The 17500-nt window shown below is 41.5% G+C and overlaps 1 protein-coding gene across 3 annotated transcripts in view; it reads left to right on the plus strand.

The window, feature by feature from the left end:
* The window catches only part of TRIM24 (tripartite motif containing 24), a 1966170-nt gene that overhangs the window by 1283021 nt on the left and 665649 nt on the right, over positions 1-17500 (plus strand). For 2 of the 3 annotated variants that reach the window (XM_044087935.1, XM_044087937.1), the window contains exon 10: positions 1479-1634. In XM_044087935.1, coding sequence (XP_043943870.1) covers positions 1479-1634 — 156 coding nt within the window. The remainder of the gene's footprint in view (positions 1-1478; positions 1635-17500) is intronic. The other variant, XM_044087936.1, reaches the window with a different exon arrangement.

Below are 17500 nucleotides of genomic sequence, written 5' to 3' on the forward strand. Positions count from 1 at the left end.
GGGTTTTATTTTTATATATATATATATATATATATATATATATATATATATATATATATATATATATATATATTCAGTGCAGTGAACTCTGACTATAGTCAGTTTTGATGAGCACATTGCCCCAGTAAACATACCTACTACCTGTCTTTCTCTGCTTTGAGTGTATGGCTTCCATCTGTAAAGATTTCTGAGTCTTGAAAGTAGCGCCCTAAATGTGCTCTATTGTGCAGATTTGAATATCTGACTTTGTCAGACCATTTTTGACATTTGTCTTTTTTCAATTTGCATATTTGTTAATAGCCCACTGTTGCACCACCTTCTGCCATCTTGGAGCTTTTCTCCTCAGGCCTCTGCTGAAAGTGGGTTTTTGACTAAAGCCATTCAGTCATACCATATGTATAAAAAGTAAAAAAAAAAGCAATTTAATTCTTCTGAATAAACTGCAAACGCACGTGCACACACACACACACACACACACACACACACACACACACACACACACACACACACACACACACACACACACACACACACACACTGTATTCTGTGCCTTACCTCATTAAGTAGGCACTCTGTTTAAGAAATTGCAGGATGCTGCTAGGGCTTTCATGTGCAACTTGCAGCGAATAGGATAGGCTTTAGCTTGGATCCCTGCTGTGCAGTGAAGTGAAGCTTTAGGGGCGTCTTATGGCTCTCTCAAGTGTATGCTGTCTTCATGCTGTACGTCTGTCACCTACCTGTTGGCCTCATTCCTACTGTAGTTCAGTACAGTGCAAAACTGATCCTACCTTTCATCACTTGAGATGGGAATAGCTTTCCTCATCTGATCTGGTGCTATCTGGGCTGCCATATAAACCCAGATTTCCTAATGTTGCTGTTATGAACAAAAACATATATGCAGATAAGTTGGAATTTAGGTCCTTGTTTCAGTTGCTTTTGTCAATTCACTGAAAATCGTGGTATAGTGTACTTTGCTAATCTGACGTGATGCTGTGGTGTATTTCAGAATCCCCCATTCCCTTTTAACTTGCACCAAATGCACACAACTGCTGTTAGTTTACATAGGAACATAGGCTCTAACTTGTGCTTTATTATATGCACTGGTTCCCCTGCTCTTTTTCTTGCATAGCTGTTTAGTGTTCTGTTTATGTGGGTAATGGGAAATGTTGGAGGGCTACACCACAGTTTTTAGTTTTTAGCGGTTAATTTGCTCTGGTTGCGCTGCTGACATGTGACACTTTTTTATTTACGACTGTAGTTAAATAATTTTATATATATACATACATACATATATATATATATATATATATATATATATATATATATATATATATATATATATAAATGTATGTGTATGCATATATAATGATATGTGTGTATTTTTAATGGGTAAAGAATGGGTTCTAGTTTTGATGCATTGTTTGTATGTTAATGCTTAGGAAATGGAATTTAAGAGTAATATTTGTTTTCTTTTTCAGCAGCCTCCACGGTTAATAAGTCTTCAGAGCCTGAGAGGTAAACTGAATCCTGTTGTTCAAACGCATCAAATGAGAATACTTCAGACTATGCCTAGACTGGCACCTAAACCCAATCCACAGCACATCCCTTTCATGGCACAGCAGGCTATAAAGCAGGTAGGACTTCCTGGTTCCATTTTTGTTTTGTTCGTGTCAGTGTCTGCACTTTGTACAGGAATGGGTAAAACAAAGAATTTACAGGAATTTAATGTCTGGGACCATCCTCAGTGGGTCTTTGTTTGAGAATATGCTTTGATTGTCATAAAGGATCAGTGCTGCAGAACATTTCATAATGAATCATAGTTTGCTGCTGGCTGATTTGCATGCACACAGCCTGATTTCAGAGCTTTAGACATCCCTAGGGTAGGGCTCCTAACCTTCCTATGTTGAAGATGGCCAGTAAGATGCCAGGGAGAAAACAGAGAGGCGCCCATGTCATCTTTATTTAGCTGTAACCAGAGGTATTTTGCTGCAACAGAGATATCAGTAGTCTGTATTTCTGTATTATTTAGTTGACTCCTAAAAGATAAATCCCCAGTTTGTTTCTTTCCTATTCTCTGTTAGTTATGTAAATTACATGTTATTTTAAACAGGTTTTGTGTAGGATGCAGTCAGGGGTATTGTAAATGTGAGGAGGCTGGGTCTTACCATTGACTTCTGTATGTGTTAAAAGATATTCAAGCAAGAAAGCAGGTTTTCTTATTTGTAATGTGTCCAGGTTTCTCTCTGAGTAATAGATGCAGGGAGAAGAAAATTAAAATTAATATAATGTGATTTGGGGCAAATAGGGGTGAAAGGGAGAGAAAATAATAGATCTGATATAAATCTTTATTCATTCCTTACTCTTAGGACTTCAGTTCCATCCTCTGTACCGACACAGCTGTTACCAAGCTCACGCCAGCCAAAATCACTTTGCTAATCCCTACCCACAATCCCCCTTTCATAGTCTCTTCAGATCTCGTTTGCCACATTTCTCATCAGACCTGCCAAGCCTTATCTCAAGCGGAATGTAGTGTTTTTGTGATTTATCTATATAATTACCCTCCTCTAGTCATTTTTTCCCTAAAGGTTATCTTTTCATCTTTAAATTTATATACTTTCTTTCTAAAACCTGCCCTCTACCTTCAGTAGCTCTTTTCATACCATCGTTGGTACTGTCCCTCTTCCCTAACTTTGGTAAGCCCTTTCCTACCACTTTGTGGTATTTCTTAGTACCATTGTTGGTAGTACTCTTTTTTTTCTATCCGTTTAAAAAAAAAAAAAAAAAAAAAAAACCCTTTTTCTATAACCTTGCTGCTGTTGTTTTTGGTTGGCTAAATTGTAGTTTAGGACTTTAGTGTAGTTTTCCATGATGTCTGATAAAGTAAAACTAGGATTTAAACAGTGTGATAAGTGCGGACGTAAGATGCCCAACTCAGACGGTCATGCCCGGTATGTTTATTGTTTGGGCGTTGACCACATCAATGTATCTTTGTTCTAGCTTCAGCAACTGTACATTGGCTGAGCGTAAGAACAAGCTGATTCTGAAGGGTATGATGAAAACACCTTTTTCAGAGGCTCTTTCTGGGATGGAGGTCTCACCATCTTCTAAGCATAAGGATGTGAAGAAACATAAAGAGAAGTGGAATCACTTGGTTCCAACATCTCTGTCCTCCTCAGAACCGAGTCGACACCGGGCTTCTCCCGCGCCTTTGCCGCAGACTACTTAGGCAGCAGACTCCATGTCTTCCCCCTTGGTGCCGCCCTTAATTCTGACTCCAACCACTGTACCAGCTTCGGCACCATCCCCCTTGGTGCCGACCTTAATTCTGACTCCAACCACTGTACCAGCTTCAGCACCATCCCCCTTGGTGCCGACCTTTGTTTTGACACTGGCTCTGACTACTGTACGTGCATCGGCACCATCCCCAGCCACGGTGCCGATGTCTTTTATGGCTCCACTGACACCGTCTGTTTTGAAGGTTGAACACCTTCCCAGAAACAGATATTCTCCTTTTTGAGACACCAGTTTAGTCCATTTCTTGAGAGACCTGAATCTCCTTCAGCAGCTTCCTTCAGATCCACCAGGAGTCTTTCAGAACAAGATGTAGTGAGGGTTGTGGACCAGATTTTGGTAGCTAAAGGATTACCCACCCCTGCTTAGGGCTTCCTTCCCTCTTGGAATGGAAGCTCTCACGGCATATTCACCTGTATATCCTCCTTCTCCTCCAAGATCGGAGGCTTCCCTATTGGCTCCATTGGAACTGGCACACACTCGGAGCAGTGATTGGGCCATCGGCACCGTGGCTCCTAGTTCTGTGTCTATTTTTTCAGTGGCGCCATCTACGGTCACAGCTCTCCCGGCAGCTATTGGTCCTCTCGGAGCTCCTCACCTGGAGGTGAGCTCCTCACTTGGAGGTGAGCTCCTCAGGGCGGAGTGTGACCTTGGTTCTAAGGTTGTCCTACTTTGTTCCGGGCTCCCATCCCTCCTCGTGCGGGCCTGCTTTCCAAGTGATGGAGGGGGTCCTTGCTTCAACAGGCTTGCATTTGGCACCATTGGCATCAACACCAGAACCCCCCTCTAGCATGCAGCTGTCTTACTCTGAGATCCTGAGCATGGGAGCCCCAAGACCTACCCTTGAAGGGAACCTTTTCTCCTGAGTTGTCCTCAGAAGATCCCACTGGGGAGCCACCTTGGAAGAAACTTTGCAAGAGGAAGCATTTTGATTCCCCTGAGGAATCCATCACCGAAGACACCGATTGTGATGAGGGAGAAGGGTCCCCACGGTCTCCATCATAAGACGTCTCATTTGGAGACATTCTCAAGATCCTCAAGCAGAGGGGAGACTAAGAAGCCCTCCAACCCTTCGGAGGAATTGGTCTTCTTGCAGGCCTTCCATGCTCGGCCATCTACTTCCTGGGTGACCACACCTGCGGATGAGCTTATTAAACTTATTGTGCAGCATGCCTAGAAGGTCCCGGACAACATAGAACCTGTCCCTCGGAGGCCAGATAAAATTTTAACCACCCCTGAAGACCAGCCAAATTGGTCCAAGCAACTGGTAGTTGATTCCATGGTCGTGGCAGCGGCCACCAAGAGGGAACTGGCAGAAGATAGTTCCACTGTTCATCCCCCAAACAGGAAGTCTCGGGCTATGGACAGACTGGAGAAGCGGGCCTTCCGCTTCAGCGACCTTTGCCATTTGGTCGCTGAGTTATCTGGCACACTTTACTCGCCTCCAAAGAGATCTAATCTCAGAAATGTCTGCCTCTTTGGCGGGAGTACTGCCTGAGGAGGTACGTGATACTGTTGCCTCTCAGCTAGCTACCCTGGAATCCATCTCGAACTCCTCTATGTGCTTGATCTCTCACACTACCGAGGGGGTAGCTTGAGCAGCTGCATCACGCATCATCATGAGACTGCATGCTTGGATGGATTTGTGTGACTTTGCAGACCCCTTTAAATCTGCCTTTGTCAAAGTGCCTGTTGACGAGTCTTCCTTTTTTTGTCCCAAAGCAAGAGTCTCACTATCACGTAGTGAGAAGGATGGAAAGACCTTGTCTGCGGTGGGCATATGCCCCCCCCCCCCAGAGATCCTACTCCAGGAACCAGAGGGGAGGAAAATTGTGGTTCAAGAAGTTCCAAGGATCTTTTCATGACACTCGTGATGAGCAATCTCCCCAGGGCAGAGGGCGCAACTCATCTGGAAGATACCCCTTTCAGGGCAGAGGGGTTCCACGCAACCAGGGCGCTAGAGATTCCTTCTCCGACAGACCCTTCAGGCACTCCTGAACAGCGGCCCGATTGCTTTCCTCTGGAAGCAGTCGGGGGTCGATTTTCCGTGCACCTACAGGCCTGGCAACTCATAGCAGATGCGTGGATGCAGAGAATAATATCCAGAGGCTATCATATCCCATTTGATCTTACTACCAGAACCGTAAAACGAATCCTCTATGTCCCACCCAGTCAGAGGGAGGCTGCAGCCTTAGAAATCAAAAAAATGCTAAGAAAGAGTCATCCAGCCAATCCCAGCAGACCAGAGAGGATCCGGGTTTTACTCTAGGTTGTTTTTAGTGCCAAAAAAGACAGGGGACTGGAGACCAATCCTGGATCTCAGCTTACTAAACAAATTCATAAAACCTCAAAAATTCCAGTTAGTCACGGTACAGTCCATCTTCCCTTTTCTGAGGAAGGAAAACTGGATGTGCTCTATAGACCTCCAGGATGCGTATTACCACATAAAGATGGACAAACACTCCCAGTTTAGAGCTAATCACTGTCAGTTCAGGGTACTGCCCTTTGGTCTCTCGACAGCCCCCAGAGTGTTCACCAAATGTATGGCAGTCGTAGTAGCTCATCTCAGACGACAAGGATTCCAGGTGTTTCCGTATTTAAACAATTGGCTCCTTACTGCCACGACCAGGAATCTTCTCATTCTCAGTCTCTCTTACACTCAAGGCCTTGCTCTTTGCTTAGGTATCACAATAACATGGACAAATCACAGATGTCTCCATCAAGAGCACTGGAATTCATTGGCGCGATCTTCTACACAATGTCCTGTCAAGCTTCCCTTCCTCCTCACAGGCTCTCAAAAATAAGAAGCCAGATTCAAATCCTCCTTCCACAGACATTTGTACCAGCACGCATTGTACTACAGCTATTGGGATCTATGGCAGCAACTATTACCTTAGTTCCACTAATGAGGTTGCACATGAGACTAGTACAGTGTTTCCTTTCGTCACAATGGTTGATCTTGACCCACCCACTCGTCCACATGATAGACCTTACAAACCTTTGCAAGAAAGAAATGCTTTGGTGGATGAAGCCAGAATCAAATCTTTGGTGTTGACCATTCTGCCTTCCCCAGCCCAGGACCATGGTGACCACAGACATTTCCTTGTTGGGAGGTGGGGTATTTCCAGGGAAAGACCGTCCAAGGCACCTAGTCCCCACGGAGGCCAATTTACACATAAATATCCTGGAATTGAGGGCAGTTCTCTTAACGTTGCAAGCATTCCACACATCCCTTCCTTCCGGGACCATTGCAATTCAATCGGACAAGTCAGTCGTCTGGTACATCAACAAACAAGGCAAAACCAGGTCATATTCCCTGTGTCGGGAGGCCATGAGAATTTGGCACTGGACAGTGGCTTCCAACCGCTTTCTCATAGCAATGCACATTCCCAGGAGTACCAATCTTATTGCGGACAATCTGAGCAGGAACATTTCGATGCCTCATGAGTGGTCCCTCAGTCCTATAATAGCAGATCAGATCTTCCACTGTTGGGGCAGGCCTTGCTGCGACCGATTTGCTTCTTCCCTAAACAACAAATGCAGAAGCTATTTTACCCTGACCCCCCCCCCCCCACGGGGAGTCACCAAGCGATGCTCTGACACATGATTGGCCCCTGGGTTTGCTGTGTGCCCCCCCCCCCCGTTTCCTCTCATCCCGAAATTCCTCCAGAAAGCTCAAAGGTTGAGAAGCAGAGTGATCCTTATTGGCCCTGTCAAGTCTGATTCCCTTTCCTATGGCTTCACTTGATTCACAGCCCGTGGATCTTGGACCAATCCCAAGGTCTGCTGTCTCATACTCAGGGACCCCAATCTCCGCAGCCTCAAGCTCACAGCTTGGTTTCTCCACTTGTTTGCCAGGCTACCTGATATTTCATCCCCTGTTCGTGAGATTCTTCTGGCTTCACACAAACCTTCCACCAGGAAAATTTATTCTAGTAAGTGGACTAGGCTCTCTAGATGAGCCAAAGAATATAACATAGACCCCTTTTCCATGCCTATTCAGAAGATCCTACAATATCTCACTACCCTGTTGCACGCAGGAGTTTCAGCAATGACAATTACAGTACATTTAGCAGCTATTGGAAATTTCCACAATGGAGTCGACAATTCATCTGTTATGTTACACCGACTGTGTAAAACCTTCATGAAAGGAGTGTTGCATATTAAATCTCCTGTCAAGCCTCCTATAGAGCCTTGGGACTTGAGATTGGTGCTTCAGTCGTTAAGTCCTCCTTTCGAGCCTTCTAACTCATGTGATATGAAATTTTTGTCTTGGAAAACTCTAGTTCTAGTAGCCCTTACCTCAGTGAGAAGAGTATCTGAGTTGCAGGCCTTGAGTGTCAAGACCTTACTTGATTTTTCATAGGGAAAGTGTGTCCCTACGTACTGACCTCTCCTTTTTGCCTAAGTTCATTTCTGGGTTTTCCATTAATCAATCTATTGATGTACCGGTTTTCTTCCCTCATCATTCAAATAGAGGGGAATACCTTTTGCATACCCTCGATGTTCATAGGCAACTTCGTTTCTACTTGGACAAATCCATTTTTCTGAAAGATTTAGATCAGTTGTTTGTGGCCTTTGCAGGACCCAGATTGGGTAGGTCTGTCTCCAAAATGACACTATCTTCTTGGCTCAGAAACGCTATTACTTTCATCAGAACAAAGTGTCTGTACCTTCCAGAATAAAGGCTCGCTCTACTAGATCGATGGCTACTTCAGTGGCTTTTCATTCCAGAGCCTCTATGGATGATATCTGCGCATGGATATGGATGATATAGCACAGCAAACTATAAAGCAGGTAGGACTTCCTGGTTCCATTTTTGTTTTGTTCATGACTGTGTCTGCACTTTGTACAGGAACGGGTAAAACAAAGAATTTACAGGAATTTAATGTCTGGGACTATCCTCAGTGGGTTTTTGAGAATATCCTTTGATTGTCATAAAGGATCAGTGCTGCAAAACATTTCATAATGAATCAGTTTGCTGCTGGCTGATTTGCATGCACACAGCCTGATTTCAGAGCTTTGGACATCCCTAGAGTGGGGCTCCTAACCTTCCTATGTTGAAGATGGCCAGTAAGATGCCAGGGAGAAAACGGAGAGAGGCCCATGTCATCTTTATTTAGCTGTAACCAGAGGTATTTTGCTGCAACAGAGATATCAGTAGTCTGTATTTCTGTATTATCTAGGTGACTCTTAAAAATAAATCCCCAGTTTGTTTCTTTCCTATTCTCTGTTAGTTATGTAAATTACATGTTATTATAAACAGGTTTTGTGTAGGATGCAGTCAGGGGTATTGTAAATGTGAGGAAGCTGGGTCATACCATTGACTGCTGTATAAAGGATATTCAAGAAAGAAAGCAGGTTTTCTTATTTGTAATGTGCCCAGGTTTCTCTCTGGGTAAGAGATGCTGGGGAGAAGCAAATTAAAATTAATATAATGTGATTTGGGGCAAATAGGGTTGAAAGGAATAGAAAATAATAGTTTTCTTGTATTTGCCATGTCATTAGCTATAATTTCCATTAGCAAATTCTCTTAGTAAGAGACACGAAGTCTGCAGGTACAAGCAGTTAACAATGAGAAGTCTGTACACTTTGATCTGATCAAAATTCAGAAAGATTCTTCTGTGCATCTGCAAAGTTACTAGCTGTTTTTTTTTCTCATTACCAGCTGCTTGTACTTGAAGACAAACTGTCTGCAGGTGCAAGCATTATACCTATAACACACTGTGCTTTATGCATGTTTCTCATTACAGTGTAATAAACATTTAAAGGTACATTGGCAAACAGTTCAATGAAAAATAAATGACGTTTGAAATTGTGGGAAGTGAGTAAATCATGCAAGTAGTTGCCTCCCCAGCATGCTTAATAATTTAAACTATGAGCTGTTATATTGCGCACAGTAGTTTATTTAAAAGTAGCCAGGGTACTTTTTAGGGCTAAAGCCTAAACCTTTATTCAGAGTGAACTCTGACTAGAAAAAAGTGTAGTACTTGACATGCAGTTTCCTGTCCTAGCTTGTTTGCTTTTAATGCTATATAACCAACATTTTATGCTCCCTTTTTATTTATAAAATATAGGCATAGTGTTGCTTCATAATCTTACATTTTAAACTTAACTCAGTATTGTGCATGTTATGAGCTTTTTATATTGAATAAAATATTTGTAACATATTCAAAAGAAAAAACATATGTAACGATTTAGTCCTTAGTCATTTTAAAGTTTTGAGCAGTCCGTATGTCTGAATGGTTTCTTTGTTTTTTCATATCTGGTGTATTTAGCAGGGCTGCTCATTGTGGATATGTGATCTTCCTTTTGTTTATTGTATTCTATATTTTATTTCTTGTTGATCATTCTGTTTAATTTTACTTTTGCTTCCCTCGGTACCATTTTTTAAGACCGGGAGTTAATGCTTGCCTTGAGACCTTTTGTTTTCTCCTGTACACCTGCTGATGCAATTGCCACCTGCAGGAGGCTGGACATTGGTAAGAGGCATTAGGTGGTCATTTGTCAATGTCAGAATGTAAATGTCTGTGACTAGCACCCACTGATGGGTGGTGTATGTCATAGTACTGTTGGCTGTAATTTTGTGGCATATACCCTTGGGTGCCTCTTGAAATCATAAGACAGGTAACCAAGACCTTTTCTCTTGCAACTCCAGTCAAGGTGTTGTGCTTTAATGCTAGGTCTGCAAGGCACACACCTATAGTCATATTGGACTTGATCTGTGAAAGTGATCTGGCTTTTATTACTGAAAACTGGCTCAGTCTTAAATGTGGGCCTTTTCCTGTGATAATTTTGCCACCAGGGTGTTCAGTGATATGGCAGTCTAGGTCAGAGAGACCTGATGGTGGGGTTACCATTTTCTGGTGCACTCTCCTGTGACCAAAGGGGACTCTCAGCTTCTTTGAGTAATGGCATTGGAAACAAACTGTTGGAACCACCTTGTCTACCGTCCATGAAGTAGTGCTAGGATGTTTCCCCAGAAGTTCATGGATTTTCTCTCCTCCTCTGTTCTGTCAGCACCATGATGATTGATTGTATGGTTTTTAACAGAGGAGTACTTAACTTTTGGCAAGGGATTCTTGGGTATTATGCAGGGATTCAGGTTTGCCCAGGAGTGTAATCAGTGTTCGACCGATCAAAATAAAAAAGCAACGTCACAACTGACTTGACTTTGCATGCAGGACAACCTGTCGAATGCGTCTAAGTCAATGAAGCTATTGTGTAGCAGGTCAAAGATCTTCTGGCACTTTAACAGACATCAAACTAATCAAGACTACACTACAGTGGATGCAGTCGAAACTGTGTCATCAGCATAAGACAGATGTCATAACAGTGATGAGCAAAATAAACTAGTATGAAGTACTACACCTGTCAGTGTCTTTGACGCAATGTAATTGAGTTTGCAGTCAGTGGATACCTTAGAGTAGCCAGAACTTTCTCTGACCTTCATTAGCTATTGTCTGTGATCTGCATAGGCTAAACAGAAAGAGAACCCTACCCTTACCATCATCCTGTTGGATGTTCTGGGACTGGCTGTCTACCTCACACTGTCCTTTAGACTGGAATTTTTCCTTCAGTTTTAAAGGCTGCTTGAGTTACTCACATTCTCAAAAAAGTGAGGCTGGATGATAACACACATGAACCTATTTCTAACCTGCCAGTTGTTGGAAAGGTTCATGAGGAAGTTGTCTATGCACATCTGAACGCCCTTTTGAGTGTTAATGGGACTCTTTTTTTATGATCAGTCCAGTCTGGATTTCAGTCTAGCCATAGTGCTGAGTCTGCGGTAGTTAGAATATTTCAGGATGTCTTAGCAGTGACAATAGTGCCATTACATTCTGATTTTTCATGGATGTCTCTTATGCATTTGACACAGTTGATTGACTCATTGCTTTGGTATCACTGGTATTGTATGACACTGGTTTGTCTCCAGCCTTACTGGTCTTAATCAGCTGGATATGTCTGAAGTTAGCTCTTTCTCACCCTACCCTGAGACATGCAGAGTGCTGCAGGGCCATGCATTTTGTATTTTGTTTGCCATGCATATCATTTGCATGTTTCTACTGAGGGGACATTAACCAAAGTAGAGTTTTAAAATTTCACTCTTCTAATAATATTCTGTTATACATGCTTTGCACAAAACTACAACTGTGTATAAACTTGCCTTTATGTTCACCACAACGTTTAATGGTCATACAGATCATACAAAGCTTTTGAGTAAAACTCTATCTCAGTGTATAAAAGCATTAGCAGAACATGCCATTTTTAAAAAACAATTCAACCAATCTGCTCACATAATCAATTAACTGTACTCAATGCAACTGTTTCTGTATAGGAAAGACCAATCAAAAATTAAGGATAGAATCAGTTCACATTTACCAGATATACAAAGGAATGTTTTAACGAATGCCCTAGCCAAACATGCATAGTAGTGATTTGGCACACAAATTTAAGTTTAGAATTTTACAAGTAATTTATCAGTATTCTAAAGGTGGTGACTTAGTGAACAGAACTTAACTAATGGAGTATAAGTGGATTAATTTTTTTCAAGCAGACCATCACCCAGAACTTAATTCTGCTACTAGTATTAAACCTGTTTTAAGAAAAAGACATGAACTAGTTTAAGCTTTCTTAGTCAATACATTTTATGTATGTGTGTATTTGTTTTCTTTGTTAATACATTTTATATATGTGTATATATTTTATATGCATTATTCTCTGTATATTTATTATATGCAATTAATAGCGGTGTATCTAAGAGATAGGGCACTTTAATTTAGTTAATTAAGTTAATTGATTATGTGAGCGGATCGGTTGAATTGTTTTTTAAAAATGGCATGTTCTGCTGATGATTTTATACACCGAGAAAGAGTTTTACTCGAAAGCTTTGTACGATCTGTATGACCATTAAACGTTGCAGTGAACATTTAGGTTTTGTTTTTTCATTTTACGCTGCTACTTAAAGTTCTTTGGCTGATAGGTGCTTTTGTGTTTTTTTTATAAACTTGCCTTTGACATGGCATATATATATATATATATATATATATATATATATACATATATATATACATATATATATATATATATATATATATATATATATATACACATATATATATATATATATATATATATATATATATACATATATATATATATACATATATATATATATATATATATATATACACATATATATATATATATATATATATATATATATATATACACATACACAGACTGATAAGTGATCATTTGAAGCTCAGTATGAGTGAGATGACTGCCATGACTCTTTATGCTGCCATGTACAAACTCTCTTCCTCCACTTATTCTTGCTGACTGTTTATAGTGGTTGCAGTTTTGTTTGCATCTGAGGTGCATAATCTTAGTGTGATTATTGGCTATTATACCATGACCCCCCCCCCCATTAATATTCCAAAACGTGCACGCTGATTGGCCAGCGTGCACGTTGTAAATCGACTTATACTAATGGAAAAAGGTCCGGTTGCCCGGACTTTTTCCATTAGTATAAGTCTTTTTTAAAACACTGTCTCGCTATGTTAAAGGAGTTTAACATAGCGACACAGGTTTAAAAAAAGCAACGGAGATCTCCGTTGCTTTTTTTAAAGCTGTCTCGCTATGTTAAACTCCTCTAACATAGCGACACAGTGTGTAAAAAGCAACGGAGATCTTGCTTTCTCCGTTGCTTTTTTTTTAAACCTGTCTCGCTATGTTAAATGGGTTTAACATAGCGAGACAGCTTTAAAATAAGCAACGGAGATCTCCGTTGCTTATTTTAAAGCTGTCTTGCTATGTTAAACCCATTTAACATAGCGAAACAGTTTGTAAAAAGCAACAGAGATCTTGCTTTCTCTGTTGCTTTTTTCAAATGTTATATGTTAAATGGGTTTAACATAGCGAGACATCTTTAAAATAAGCAACAGAGATTCTCTGTTGCTTTTTTTAAAGCTGTCTCGCTATGTTAAACCCATTTAACATAGCGAAACAGTAAAAAGCAATGGAGATCTTGCTTTCTCCGTTGCTTTTGCCCACAGCTCTGATGTACTGCGTAGGCATGTGCAGTACATCAGAACTTCCGTGGAATACCAGACAGCTGCAGAAGGGCAGCAAGGAGGCATTATACAATGCCATTATTTAAGAAAAGTAATTTTTTTTTTTAAATAATGTCATTGTATAATAGCAATAACCCACTTCTGGGTGTGGGTAATGCTGGATTTACCCATGGTTGGCTTTGTTTGGTCCCTTGGGACCAAACCACGCCAATCGTGGGTTAATCCAGCATTACCCACACTCAGGCGTGGGTTATTGCTATATCAGCTTACAGTCGAAGACCAAATGTCATAGTCAGATCCTCTTAACATATGAGGAGCATCTCGCTGATTAGGCATGTAATTCCTTCTGAGGATTTACTTGCAGTTGTGCATGCTTTGATTTCATCAGTAATGATACAGTCCCCTGTACCTGAAGATACCAGATGTCGAGCTTGACAGACAACTTCTGCAGAACTGTGCTTTTCAACTACATACTGGTATGTCAAGGTGACACTATATTATGCTGAGGATGCAACTCTTTTCTCCTGGTTTATTTAGCCCTTCACAGCTTTTGCCCCCCTTGTCTTACGCAATTTCTCAGCTGGTGCTGTCTGCTTGCACTCTTTCAGTTAGCCACAGATTGTTGTAGGTTCTTAGAATCCATCCTCAAACATCAGAGGATGCTCCTTTGCGTATCAGGGATCATGTTCCAGGAATCTCCTGGCAGAGTGGTTAAAGATTTATTCCTGACACTTGACACATTTCAGATTTCACTCAAAACATACCCATTTGTTCTGGTGTGTGAAATGCAACTTATTTGTATTCACTTTTCTATTGTTTCCTTAAAGTTGAACTTGACAGTCCCCTATACACTACAGCTTTCCTTGGAGAGATGGCTTTTGGACTCTCAATTAACTATCACAATTCCCACCATGCTTCTTAACCTGGGCATATCAAAAAGATTGACAAAGGCTGACAAAGGTGGTGTATCTGGCTCCCCAAAAATCTGGACAGATAATTAGCATAACATTTTCATATCCAAGTGACTTGCCAAATCATAATAGGTAGCATAAGGAAGGACTAGGTGTAAGTAATACAAACAACGCTGAGATGTTTAATGTAGGATGCCCTTCAGTGGAGATAGTTTGTGACTTGTTCATATTCTCATATTTTACAATAATTTCATAACCAAGGCAGCTGCATTTTAAATATGGAATTCATATTCTTGATATTTACAGGGGGTATAAAACATACAGTTTTGATACATTAAGTATGATATTTATGCATCTTTTTTGAGGAAGCTCCTCATCTGCCCCATAGACGTATATAAGAAAACTGAAACTGTTAAAAGGTTTCATTTGCAAAACTGGCCAGTTGGCAGTCTGTGAGAGCTGTTACATTTTTTACAGCATATACTTTTTTCTTGAAAACTTTCATCTTTCTTCATAAAGAACATAACCCATTAAAGCAATTCTGTGATGCTGAACCTTGAGACTGGTCACAGTGTACTTAAAAGAAATGCTTGATTTTACTGTAGAATTTGTATGTTGAACTACACTTGCAGATTCCTAAAAATCACATCACTGTTGACTTCCAGCATATGCAATAAACCTGGCTGTATTCTTCAGCATTTAGCACCTTTCAGTCTTTTCATTGAGTTACTTTAAGCACCTGCCAATTAAACATAAGCCATTCAAAAAAGTAATGTTTACCTCTAATATACCAAATCCAAAAGATACCTTTGCCTTCTTTTGCAAATTGCATTCTTTAAGAAAATACTTAATCAGATGCATCTTCAGACTTGGACTTTACAAAATGACAAACAGGGAATCGGCCAGGATATTTTTTCCACAAATGCTAAACACCTCTCTGAAAACACTACATGTTTTGAAAAAGTTTCAAGTAGCGTTATCAGTACAGAAAGAGCTTAATGCTTGTGAACAACATCACTAGAGTCCTAACCACATAAGTGACTTGCACGCATGGTTGATTCCCTGTTTCTTTCATTTTGTGATATACGATACCATAAGCCAACACCCCAGCTTCCGTACAGTCAAAACAGAGCTCCAATATCTCAATAACAGGCTAGCGAAACTCACTGACCAGATCACAAAAAGGAAAAAGAAGAAGCTAGAGAGAGACTTGGGCCAGTACCAGGACAAAACAGCATACCCGCTCAACAAAACCAAGGCACGACCGACACAATACAGAGGAATAAATGAGCCGAAAACATCAACAGCTGCCCAACACGACGGCCCCCGAGATAATACAAGAAGCAGAGCAGAACAAAGGCAAGCACAACATCAGGGGCAAACGACAAGGATCAACGAGGCGCCCCACACAGCACCGAAAAGGACGGGAAACAACAGCGGAGAGCCGAACGGCACCCAAGATACCCACCAGACGCCCGCACCAAACGGCAGACCCAGGCCACCACAAACAACACCACAACAGGCAGCGCAAGGCCAAGGATTGCAACCAGAGCAAGCACCCCCAAGACCTGCTAATGAGCAGCATTTTTTAGGGCAGGTCACAGACAATGCCCAGAGCTACCCGAACAATGCGAGAGCCTCCCAGAGGAACAGAGGGAGAGGCAGAGGAAGGGGCAGGGGGATGACTTACTACAGACCAATAACTCGGTCGACAACCAGAGCAACAAGAAACCAGCCCTATTAAACAAAGCAGTTACCACTACTGAAGCGGTCTATAACCTCTCAAAATATCCGGTAGAAGCAGCCACAGAAGCCCTCCTAAACAAAGGGCTGAATTTCATCCCCTCACAAAGGGCCACTAAAAGAGAGGTGATTCTGGATCTCAAACTCTACTGCCGGAAATTAAACCTGCGACACATCTGCCACTCGAAAGCCAAGGCAGACAACGCAATGTTACTGGAACATGACTCCCTCAACCACGAGGCAAGCCCAGAGACGGCAGGAGTTAGCAGCTCAACCCTCCTAATAGCAGCGACCAGAACAACGGATGCGCACAACAATACAGGTACTGTAACAACAAACACAGCAGTGCCAAGTGCACAGAATCCCAGAGCTTTCAGTAATGGTGCAATTATTAATTACAGTCCCTTTGATACCTTAAACTTTAATGCCACAAGGGACCTGCATACAAACGATAGCATACGCACGCTTAATCAGCAGCGTAACAGTAACGAGGACACAGTGCAGGGTGTTCCACAAAATACAAATGACATTGAAAGCTCAACTGTGTTTAATGACTCCCACGAATTTAATGACTCTATTGTGTATAGTAACTGTACAATCCCAAATGGCTTACTAGAATTTAGTCGCACAAATGAATGCAGAGTAAGGAGTGTGCATGATACAGGCAGGGGTAGACTGAACAGTTATGATGCCATAAAGGCGACAACAACCAATGAAAATCAGTCATCAGATAACTACGAAAACAGATTGTTTGAACAGTGCAGGTCTCCAACTGGAGACAAGGTCGCAGTAAACAAATATATTAGCAAAAGTACTAGCATTTGTACCCACAGTAATGCAACCATTGTTAACTGTATTAATGAATGTACTAGCGTTCGTACTAACCGTAATGCAACCTGTTCTTACAGCATGACAGAAACCGAAGGTACCCACAGTAATGCAGCCATGTCTAAGAGAGTTTGTAAAAGTACTAGCATTCGTACTAACAGTAATGCAGCCTGTTTTAACAACAAGACAGATGCCGAAGGCACCAGTGGCAAAGATGTTACATCAAATGCAATTAGATCTAATATTAAAGCAAATAAAGAGAGCACAGCCAGTAATGTATCCATTGCAAATAATGAGAATATTGCCATTAATGTATGCACGCCAACTAAAGAGAGCGACAAAAAAGCTAAGGAATATGAGAAAAGTATGAATCTTGCATGCTTTAGTGATAAGTCATCTGTAGCAACAAGTGTAGCAATTGGTAGCAGAGGCAAGCATAAAAGCCCTGCCACATACCACTACCCGCACTCGAGCACCAGCATACTCGCGATCACAAAGGCAGCCTATGTGTCTGAACCCAACCATGGATCAGAGACGAGCTACCACGTAAGCGAGCACCTTAACAGAAGCAGCACCCCCATCAGCAGCATCAATAGGCATACTAGGGGGGACAAAAAGACCACACCCACAACCCAGTGCCACAGATATGGA

This window comes from Protopterus annectens, chromosome 11.part0, assembly GCF_019279795.1.
Source record: "Protopterus annectens isolate FY-2018-M chromosome 11.part0, PAN1.0, whole genome shotgun sequence".
Classification (NCBI taxonomy): Eukaryota; Metazoa; Chordata; order Ceratodontiformes; family Protopteridae; genus Protopterus; species Protopterus annectens.